This window comes from Thermobia domestica, chromosome 12 (genome assembly GCF_964235325.1).
Source record: "Thermobia domestica chromosome 12, izTheDome1.hap1.1, whole genome shotgun sequence".
NCBI lineage: Eukaryota > Metazoa > Arthropoda > Insecta > Zygentoma > Lepismatidae > Thermobia > Thermobia domestica.
In genome coordinates this window covers 129290462-129302742 of record NC_137465.1, presented here as the reverse complement: position 1 = coordinate 129302742, position 12281 = coordinate 129290462, and the positions used below count along the sequence as shown (strand labels likewise).

General features: G+C 33.7%; 1 protein-coding gene across 1 annotated transcript in view; it reads left to right on the top strand.

The window, feature by feature from the left end:
* The window catches only part of fbp (fructose-1,6-bisphosphatase), a 66061-nt gene that overhangs the window by 15376 nt on the left and 38404 nt on the right, over nt 1-12281 (top strand). Inside the window, exon 2 of the mRNA XM_081734094.1 lies at nt 6780-6924. Within this exon, the coding sequence (XP_081590220.1) occupies nt 6780-6924 (145 nt within the window). The remainder of the gene's footprint in view (nt 1-6779; nt 6925-12281) is intronic.

The window sequence follows — 12281 nt, the reverse complement described above, 5'->3', positions numbered from 1 at the left end:
ATGACAGATTTTGCAGCCCCGTGGAAATGCACGTGTTGCACATATGATAGAGCCAGCAATGCATATCATATATCAAGTCGACAAATTATTTATATATGATATTCAGAAAAAATATTAGTAGGCAAATTAGTTTTAGTTTTTACCTTTAGACAAGTTATTTGCGTTTTATACTGTTCGTTATATTATTTTCGTACTTATTAAAGGCCTACTTTCACGAAAAAAAAATGTTCATTTCTACTTTTATTTCTTCGTAGATATTGGTGAAACAGTACAGAAACTCTGATTCTTAGTAGGTACACTACTCATATAAATTGTAAAATATTTGTACCGTATCAGTTTCTAGTGTTTAATTTATGTTGCATTTTATGGTAATTACACCTACATAAAAATACTTCAGACTTAAATGACGTAAGATACATTACAAATGACTATTTGAAAAAAAACGAAATTTAGAAAAAAAACGAGAGGCAATGTTTTTTTTCTAAAAAAAACGTACATTTCTGAAAAAAAACGAACGGTTTTTTTTCTATTTACAACACTATTTGAAACTATTAACAGTAGCACGTGCAAATCAATTAAAATATGGATCGATCATTCGGGGAAGAGTCCAGCCTCCAATGAAAATTTTGGGGGTCTAACAGAGCCTGAGATCCTTGGTTCTGCCCCCACTGATTAATACGTAATACTACTTCGAAAGAAGAACTTGTCCGATTTCATTGTTCGTTAAATGACTTTTGAAAATGCTAAATATTGGTACACAGTAATTTACGAGTATTTGTAAATATTAAAAATGCAAAATTCGGTAATTCTCAAACGAGTTGGAGAACTTATCCGTACTAAGCATATTTTCCCTTAGGTTGCAAATATAACTGAAGGTTCCTGATTTGTATAATATTTGTGAGAATTTACACATTGAGACAAGGAAAAAAGGGGTGAATATTGTGTCAATTAACAACAATTTAAAAATGCACCAAATTAACGGATAATATTAAATATAGAATCATTAACAAACTTAACTCTATAATTCGTTTCCTCCATTCATTTTTCTTTATTTTCATGATTACATCATCACTGAATTTCTGCACTGGAGATTATCCTCGTTTAGTAACATCCAACTGGAGCTCAGCCTTATAAATGAAACGTTTTAAAAAGTGTAAAGAGAGTGGGCGGGAATCGAACCCGGGCCAGGAAATTGGCAAATCACAACGCTAACTATTCACCTAAAGCGTTACTTAGTCTGGTTCTTCTAAATAAACAGTCTTTTCTGTTCGCTCAAAACATTAGCTTGTTTATAGTCAGATTGATCTACAAAACACAGGAATATGTGATTGAGGACTCGCAGGGCATTATATCATTGTATTCACTAAATTATCAACATTACAGATTTTTAAAAAAACAAAATACAGAACTCCTTTATTTTAATCAAATACGGCGCGTATATTATCCTTTTAATTGGCAAAACGTGAACGAGTTGTGTTAAAAATGCAAATTTGGGTGATTTGCATATTTTAGGTTCAAAATCCAAAATTTAGAGTGAAAATCATCTTATTGTTTACAATAAATGAAATGATACGTTGCCCACAAGCAACTATTCCAATTTGAGGTATCTTTTATGCCGTTTTACATCTCCCACACTTTGTGTATAATTTCTTTTGATGGCTGTGATCTTACGTTCTTCTACAAAGATATATTTGGAATATACAAATTATATATATATATATATTGTATATACAGGGTGTAACATAAATGCATAGCCAAAAGTGACAAGGTGATTGAGGACATCCAAATAAGTAAAAATGTGCCTATAAACATGGGTCTTATGTCGGTGGTTCTCTTGCCCCCGTCAAGCGAAGTCTCAAATGATGCCTCTTTTTGTAGCATATATCTGGTATTACCAAAGGGGATTTCCCCTTCATATTCCTTGTAATTCGCAATGTCCACAGATATGGATACGAAGCATCAAGAACAATCAATATACAATGGCGTATTTAGGATTTTGTTTCGGGGAGGGGCCATGCACAACATGTGAATAAGCACTTACCTTTTTCCTTTTGGATGCAGACAAATTTTAATGAAATTGTGCATATACGAAATTTATTTCGGGGGATTAAGCCCGATAGCCACCCTTCTAAATACGTCACTGTCAATATATTTACGGATACAAATGATTTGAACATTTTTATTGTTGTATGCATTAAAAATATGGTGAATTAATATTTTACTTGTAGTTACAAATGACTACCTTATTGGTTACAAGAAAAATGACTCGAGCGTGACCTTTTGCGTGTAACCTACTCCTCACTCTGCCACTTGATAACTTAACGTGTTCTATCATATATGCGGAGAGTCAGAAACTTTAAGACGGGTTTTCTGGTTATTGCACTTTGTAATATTGACACTTTAAATGTGCACTCTTTACCTCGCGAAAGGTAGCCCCGAAGTTCATTTACCAAAGCTTGCTTTACTTAAAACAAAAATAAAGCATTAAAGCATAATGCTTAATGCTTTTTATTCCAGAACCCTGTGTATGTGTACAATAAAGGAAAATATGTTAATATATATTGTGACAAAGAAAAAAGAAAGATCAACAAAGGCTGTTATCAATGCCGCAAACAACGGAAATCAAATGCCAATTGCCTTTACGCGTAACAATTGAAAATTCCAATTCCTCCTCTCTCCGCACCTTCCGCTGAGAAAGATGTTTTGTTTCCTTACTTTGTGTTAAAAAGCAGACAAGACTTGTAATGCTTATTCCAAGATGCCAAAATCAAGAGTATATGGAATCTCAGAGAGTAAGAGAATTCCCAACTGACCATTTCAAAGTAGAAGGCGGTAATTTATTTTGTACTTTGACAGAAGCACTGGCGGCTAATGTTAGTGTTGCAGCGTTGCGCAACGACCAAAGTATTTTAAAAAATATATTAGCAGCAATAGTAGTAAAGAACAAAAAATACTTTCTAATACTCCCATATATACTTTAAATAACATTTTTTTTAACTTCTGTAACTGTCCGTTTCGTTAATCCGTTTTAAAAGGCGAAAAATAATCCGTCACACAGTCTCTAATTTATATTGTGTTGCAGCGAACACACAACGACCAGATTTCTTCAGCGCGGGAATTGGAGCAAATGTTAAGTCTCCTTTCCCCTATCTCAGAAGTTAAAGGGTCTGGTCGTTGCAGTGCTTCTGCAACACAGCACGGTTTCCAGTGAATGAGAAGGTTTCTCGCGCTAAATAAGATTTCTGAGTTTTATTTCACTAGCAATTAACAAATGGAATTTGTTTTTATGAATTCATATTTTTAAATTACGGTACTTATTCTGAAGCAAATCAATATAATGACAATTAAAAAAAGTGATAGCAGAATTACAAAATAAGAAAGGAAATATGTAGTAGAGCAGAAATCAAATGAAAGTAGATCCGCATTTAGAAGTTAATTCTTAGCTTATATAGATAAGGAAGGTTTCTTCTACAGTAATTTGTGAACCAAATATTAATAAGTCAATATGAACCCCCCCTCTGTGAATAGTATTTTAGTATATACATATTTCTTTTATAAAATAAGTATATTTTATACTCTTGATAAAACTGTATGGTGGGGAACGCCACATTGAATTTGGGACTAGTTAGCAATACTCAGAGGCGTAGCCACGAGGGGGGTCCACCGGGTCCGGATCTCCGCAAAATTTCGAAACTCGACTAGCATATGTAGACTTTCTTAACAAACTATACTTGTTTAACAGAGAAATGATTGATGTGAGCTAAATATTTTATTTTACGCCTCATCATGTACTCTTTTTTTCTTATAGAAATAATTGTTCTATCATTTTTTCTAAAAATATAGGTAACAGTAATTAAGAATTACTTATCTTTTCGGGTACAGCATAAGACAGGTACGTTATTACGTAGACGTATTGGACCTTCCTCAAATACTTTAGACCCCTTCCAGCTAACATGTTGTTCCTATATCTGACGGGTTTAAGGTTGCTTTCCAGAACGTATGACATTGTTAAACATTGTTTCCCCTCATGTGGAAGTATATTGTGTTCATCGGGCATTGCGTAACAACCAAGACGGATGATTTGGAATGTAGTTTTTTTTTCTTTTACGCACATGTATGTGTGTGTGTGTGTGTTGATGTATGAATAGAGTTGCCAACTCTGTAAAATAAAAAAAAAACGGCACTTCCTCAAAATTCTCTGATATAGGTCTCAGCGTGAAGTAATCCTGTTCGGACCTATCAATGGAAAGGAAATGTACTATCGTGAACAAAAGTGCATTAACACATATATTCTGTATGTCCTTAGAACATTCACTAATAAGCTTAATAGATATATTGTGCTATAAATGAGAAACTGAAAATGATCAATCGGCATTGATCAATTTATTGTATTTACCAGTAACTACCATTTCTTTAAAATTATCGAAACAGATGAACAAAAGTATAATAATCTTTAATTGACAATTTTGGATTTGGAAAATGAAATTCACTCTTTAAACATATAGTCTCTACTTCAACCAGAGGAAATTGCTTTAAGAAGTCCTTTTCCACTCTTAATAAATGTATAAAATTCCTTGAAAGCAAATTTCAAATTTCCCCTGATACAGCCCCTGTCATCTCTCTAAAATTTTCTAAACAGATGAACAAAATATATTAATCGTTGATAGATGGTGAAAGTTAACAGTTTTTAGTTTACAGAATGACAGCTACTTTTCAATATCTGTACTTCGAACTAGATACAAATTTAAAAAAAAAACAATTATAAAGGGGCTGGTGAAAAGTTTGTACCCGTCACCGGCTTTAATCAAAATAATAGCAATTTTTCCGGCCAGGCCAATGAAAAGCCGGCCAGTTGACAGCCTTATGTATGAATATGTGACATTCGCAATTCATATACCAGTGTCTCTTTTGTATCAGCTGTTTTGGTTATTAGATTTAATTTTATTGTGTATGCTTTACTTCTGTAAATAACCTACAAATTCTGAATGAATTGCATACCATGACTTCTGTAAATAACTTACAAAAATAAAAATTGCCCAGGTTTCAACTGAGGAAAAACTTACAATTAAGGCTTAGACAAAAAAAGCAAAGTGCAATTCAGGAGTGTTAAAAAAAGGCTTAAATTTGCAGGACATCCTATGGCAGTAATGTTGTATGCACTAGATACATTTCCACAATTTATTTTAAATTTTCTTAGATAAATTGTGAATAAAACGTGTTCAATGTACATTTTTTATAACATTAATCTCTGCTACGAACTCCCTTCAGTCTACACTGAAGAGGAATTCGGATCACTGCCAGAGACTGAGTTTGCTAGAATGAATTGTTCACAATAATCTAGAAAAAATATTTAGTGAATCTACAAAGCTTCTGAAATTAATATGAACTGTACCTATGGGGTCAGTAAAAGAAGAATTTTTTTTCACACCAAAAAGAATTGTCACTTTCAAGAAATTGAATGTCCCAAGAAAGGTTATCACGATTGGTTATGCTTTCCATCGGAAAAAGACCTGACAATAAGAATATTAGGGTTCAACCAGCATGTATTAGGTAGATCTGTTCCAATCAAAGAGAGAAGAATGAACTTACTAATTAAACAAGGTGATCAATCGGATTAAATGTTCTGCATTTTTTATTTTTTAAAAACAGATTTTTATTTAATTTAACATGTCACCTAGCATTTTCATCTAAAGTTATGCTGATTAGTCAATGAGTCCACTTTATATCTTCTGTCTCCGATCGTTCGTACTGCAACACCCGAAACCACAATCCACCGGTCGCCACTGGACAGAAGTCTACTGTGCAGCTACATGTTTCTTCTTTGAAACATCGCTTAAGGAAAACTGCACAAAATGAGGTAGTATGTTGTATTGAATGAAGTTTCATATACATTTTTAATACTTGTGCAATAAAAACGAGTAAAATAAAACATATATAATAGAAATGGATAAAAATGAAGTATAATTCAAGGAACAGCATATTAAGGGATAATTTAGGAAAAAGGATAATGTAAGAAAAAATAAAGCATAATATACAGCTGTATAAAGCACAAAGTTAGTTGCCCTACATATTATTGTAATGTACAATATCATGTCAGTATAAATAAGAAGATTCAAATTTTTCAGCGGAGTACGATAATTAAAAAAAAAAAAACTACATTTGTAAATTTGATATTTTAAAATATATGAGAAACTGCTAGCATTCTTGCAAAGGCCCAGAGGCCAGCATTCAAAGTATAAAATGATTCATGATTTCGAAATTCTAAAAATTTCGCAAAACGCTCTATGAAGCTGTGATATCTTGGTTGGGAACCTCTGGTCTAGGAAGACGTGTAGTCGTCAAGAAACAAAAACTAACATACAAATAAGAAAAATATATATTAAGTTTGTCAAAAGTACACTAAGAATGAACTGTAGACCAATGGAAGCAAGGTCTTTGGAAGATGCATTTAAATTTGTTATTTCCTTCTAATAGAATGGAGTTTGTGCGCCACTCATAAGACGAGAGTGCATCTGTAATGTATGCTGTGTCAACTATTAAGCTCAGAGAAGGTTGGATAATGATTGGGAAGTCAAATTGACCACTCTTGGGGTTCTAGATATATTAGAATCCCCGCCATTCTAGTGTTAAATTCATAAGACCCTGTAATTATTTAACTAATCAATTTTTTTCATGTGGTTGCGTTAAAAAATAAAACTGAATCTTTAGTTATATATTTACGTATGTTTTTATTTAGAGTGAAAAGCAAATTAAAGTTAGTTAATATTTATATCTTACAGATACGGCTTGGCTGGTTCAACAAACGTTCAAGGAGAGGATGTTAAGAAATTGGATGTGTTATCAAATGACCTGTTCATCAATATGCTGCGATCGTCATTTACAACCTGTCTTCTAGTGAGCGAGGAAAATGAGACTGTTATTGAGGTGCGATTTTATTAATTATGTTTCCAAGCTTGTATTTATTCATGCTATCATACTTGTTTAAATAGAACTTGGACAATTTTCTCTATAATTTCTTACGCTTGAATTTAAATCACATGGATTTGTAGCTTACAGTTCGAAAACTGATTTTTACAATGATTTTATTAGGTTTCCTTTCTATTTATTTGTTCTTTCAAATCTTACAACTTAACTTTCGCGCACTTCCATACTTACTAGACTTCTGAAATTTTATACTGATACCTAAACATGGTGATGATAAATATTTGCACGTGATCTTCGATGTAACTTATCGTTTTATTATAAAATTGTTATTGAGCTCCTGCTGGTTATACAACCCAAATATCACAAAAGTGTTGTTGGTTGCAGATAACTAGGTGTTGTGTTGACTAAATCCATAACGTTGGGCATTCACATTTTTATATTCTTTTGTTGTGTCGTCTTAAATGTCCTTAGAAAATGTAACCAGTAAGCTCACACACTGAAATCATGTGCTGCGGTGATGTAGTGATAGAGCACTTGCTCTGGCCCGTGTGAGATACCTAGTTCGATCCCAGCTCTCACGCCAAGTGGGCTTTGTGGTGGGCAAACACTGTATATTTTCTCGGAGTTCTCTCGTTTCCTTCCACTTCATTTACTCCACTATTTCATTTAATATCATTATCATAAAATATCTGCCTAGATGAATAATTGTAGGACTAAACTAAAAAGATATGTTTGTTGTTTTTATGTTAAAGGAAGTTAAGAGTAAAGAACTGATTACAATTTATTGAATAAAAACAAAAGCAAGCAAAAAAATAATAATCGTAAACTTTAAAACTGCATTTATAAAATGCAGTACAAAGCAGAAAATAATAAATGAAGTAAAAAGATTATTATATCATCTTTCTGTGGTGGGCGCTCTTTCTGATGTGGGCTAACAGCAGGGCCGTGAAGGGATACTAATGAGGGCGGTGGACAAGTCTACTAAAAGGGCGCTGATACAAACGGAAATATAAATATATATACTTTGAAAGAAAGTAGGAAATAGCTAATTTGTGGAAACCTTGAATCGAAATCCTCTTTACTAGAGAAAAACTTAATATTTCTGTCACATAAAAAGAAGCTAAATGTATCAACAACTTAATATAGCTCTATGGCCTATGGACACAGGAGGTTCAGTGGTGCGTTTACAAAAGCTCTCCATTGATTTCTGTCCTTAGCCTACTGCACCCAGTTTCTACTTTATATTTCAATCTCTGCTAGAACTATTTTAATATTTTCCACCCATCTGCGCCTCGGTCTTACTAATTTTCGTTTTCCTATTTGGATTTCCAGTTAGAACTTTGAAAGCGTTTCAAATTTCTTCCATTCTGGCTACATAACCTGCCCATTTGAGGCTCCTAGACTTGATGACCCTAACAATATTTTTGTAAACGGTATAAAATTTTGCAGTTCCTCGTTATGAACTTTCCGCCATTCCCCATTCCCGTTCCTCTTGGAGTGCGAATATTGGTTTAAGAATCTTGTTTTCAAATACTTTTAGTCTGGAATTTTCCCTCAGAGTCAGTGACCATGTTTCGCAACCATACAGCACAACAGGCATGATTATCGTTTTATATTTTAAGCTACAAATTCCTCAACAGAATTCGCGACAACAAAAGATTTTTAACTGAATAATAACACGAAATACCTGCTTTCAATTGACATCAATTTTTTTTAGTAATTATGGTTTTGGTCTGTTAATAATAATTCTAGATATTTGAAAGTATCCACTTTGTTGAAAGAAAATATTATTTGGTATTTAACGCATCCATAAAATGCAGTATTATAATCCCGACAAACTTCCATTTAATTAGTTTTCTCTGCATTTACTTTTAAGCCCATAACTCTGCAAGCGTTAAGTAAGATTTCTGCATTCCTTTCTATTGTTCTATCATCCCCTATTAAATTTACATCATAAGCATACGACATAATCTGGTAAATACAATTCAGCTCTAGAACCTGATTCCTGTCTTTGATTTTCCTTATAGTGTTCTCCAGAACAAAGTTAGATAATAATGGTGACAACGAATCTCCTTGTTTCAGACCATTCTCAACGTGAATACTCGTGAACAAGAATTTCTCTACTCGAACCTTACTTTGGGATTCATTTAAACATACCTTAATTAATCTACCTTTTTCGGTATTGCAAATTCTGTAAGCATTTTGTACACTGTTTTCCCCCTAACCTAGTCTAAAATCAATAATGGATGTGCCAGAATATTGTATTCCAGGTACGTACGCAGGGGGTGGGTCCTGGGGGTCCGAACCCTCCCCGAAATTTCTACTTTGTGTAAATTTAGCCTAATGTTAGGGGCAATTTTAGAAATTTTAGTATAAAGTACCCTCATATTGAGTTTGGACCCGTCCCGAAATAAATTCCTGCTTACGCTACTGTTGTATTCCCATTTCTGTTTCAAGTATTAGTTGAATTGTAAATATCTAGTCGATAGTTGATCGATTTTACCTACATCCGCTCTGATAATCTCAAATAATTTTATCTGTGTATGAGGTCACTCTTGCTAATAGAATGTTTAAGAGAATTTATTAGATGTTGACAGAAGAGAAATGTCTCAATAATTATTAAATCAGTTTTGTTGCTTTTCTTCTGAACTGGAACAATGATTGATTCTTTTCACTCTTGTGGTAATTCCTCCTTGTTCCAGATAAGGAGAATGAGTTTGTATATCTTGTTTCACAATTTTTCCTCTCAAGCTAAAATTAAGTCAACCAGAATTTCGTCTACACCCGGAGATGTGTGTTTCTTTAATTTTTTAATAGCGATTTCTATTTCTGTCTGGTTAAGTTCTGGAATATACGGTTATGCTGTATGCATTTCACTTTCTCCACGCACATTAGTTTTTGGCTGCGTGTTAAGCAAATCGTCAAAGAAATCTTTCCATCTATTTAAAATGCTATCCTGATCAGTGAGAACTGTTCCTTTAGTTTTATTTAATATATAAGCACGAAATTGATAGCCTTTCTTAAGTCCGTTAATGCATTTATACATGTCCCGAATGTTTTTATTTTTACTATTATCTTCAAGTTAATTAATTTTAGCTTTCAAAAATCGCGTTTCTTTGTTCTAAAAGTTTTGGAAGTTTTCCGCCAGATGACAGTGAAATTTTATATAGTTATTTCGTTCGGATTTTGTAGCCAACGCTGTTTATTCTGTTTTCTCTTCTCTGCTACTTTAGTGCATTCCTGGTTGAACCATGCTTTGTTTCTACGTATTTTTGTGTGTCCCAATATTTCTTTTGCTGAAATCTTAATGTTATCTCTAATTTCAACCAAGTATCCTGATCACTAGTGCACTCCCAACCTTCTAAAACCGAGAATATATTCGACACTTCAATCTGGTATCGCTCTCTCACCTGACTCTCCTCTAATTTCTATAAATTAAAACGCTCCGTTTTCAGATATTGAATATTTCTTTTATTCAACGATAGTCTCTCTCTTATTATCATAATCAACTCCTCTGAACGACCGAACATCAGTTGTGCTAGACTGTTTTCTTCTATCTACTAAAACGTGATCGATTTGATTATGTGTTTTTTTCGTCTGGTAAGATCCAGGTATATTTATGAACGTCGCGATGTGGGAATTTTATAATAATCACGATAAGGTTTATGGATTTGCAAAGTTCACGAGTCTAACGCCGTTGTCACAACCTTCTTTATGTAGACATTTATTCCCTATAATCGGTTTGAAAATACCCTCTCGTCCTACCTTCGCATTGAAACCGCCTAACAGAATTTTCATATGATATTGCAGGAGATGATCAAATGCCCGTTCTAGTCTTTCGTAAAAACTTTGTTTATTGTCATCCTTATATTCTGTTGGGGTATGTACATTTAAAACAATAATATTACACCACCAACCCTTAAGAGAAGTAAAAGAAAATCTATCATTATCAAGTTCAACCCATGTAATTGCTGACATAACGTATTCGTTTGTGAACGAAAAGCCCTGATTCTAGTTGGTAATTTTTAATTCGTTCCCCGTGAAACAACGTAAAATTTCCCGACTTAACTCCTCCATTTCCTTTTAATCTAACTTCCTGATATCCCGCTAGGTCCATCTTCTTTTCTAAACTCATTTGTTACACATTGTAACGCGCCTGCTCTGTAGAGACTTCCTATCTTCCATATTCCAATTCTCATGTCGATTTTACTTTGCTGAGTTCGTGCCAAGTTATCAGTTCTGATCCTAGGATTCTGCGAATATATCTGAACAAGCTTTTTTTTTTGTTTGTTTTTTGTTTACAAGATGAGTTGTTAGCCCCGCACCAAATCCTCAAGCTGGAGGATCACCCCTTGTCTGTTCGCGACTGCTTATTCAGTATATTCGCAGCTAACCTCTATATCCCAGAGGCCTTCTCCTCGATCCACAACCTGAGGACGCGCCGTGCCGTGGTGACAGGAAGATCACATTTGACGGAAATTAATATAGCTATATTTTAGAATTACAATAGATACTGATTATCCGAACACTAATTTAAAACACATAGGAACAATCAGTATGCTCAGATATATGGATGCATATTAAGACTGTGAAAGCTTCGATGCCATAAAAATCGTAAATTAGAGACTAGTGTCAGTGTAGTATTTCATGAATGCATCGTGCGTTTGACTATCCGAACTGTTCTTGATTAACTACATAGTTTCGTTTTATAGGTACATAACTTTATAATATTTTTGTAAGTGATTATACTCTTTACCTATTCTCTGCCAATAGCAACTGTATGAATTTGTAATACAAAACTGAAATACAGAAGAATATATATATATAAATGTGATATTTTACAGGGCATCTCATGTAAAGGGCGCATTGTATTCTTCACAGCTTCTTTATTAACAATTACTATTCGAATTTATTGTACAAAGCTGGCACACAGGATAACTAAAATCACTTATCTATAATGTGATGTTTCGTAGGGCGCCTTATGTAGAACGTGCACTGTACCTTTCACGGATTCTTTACCAATAGTAACTGTATGTGTTTATTGTACAGAACTGTAGTATACAGAAGAGTAAATAAATTCGTTCATCTTTGATGTGGACTCGCAAGGGCACCTAATGTAAAGGGCGCACTGCACCTTTCACGGGTTCTTAACCAATAAAACTGTAAGAATTTATTACTAAATCTTGTACCTTTATTTATACTGTGATGTTTCAGAGGGCGCACCGGGACACGTCCCGGTGGGCCAGCACGGGCCTGGCTAACACCCAGTCAGGCTTTTTACTTCATTTCATTGTTTTCTGATTTTTACTGAATTTTTGTTTTAAAAAAACATTTTTACGGTTATTATTTTACACTTT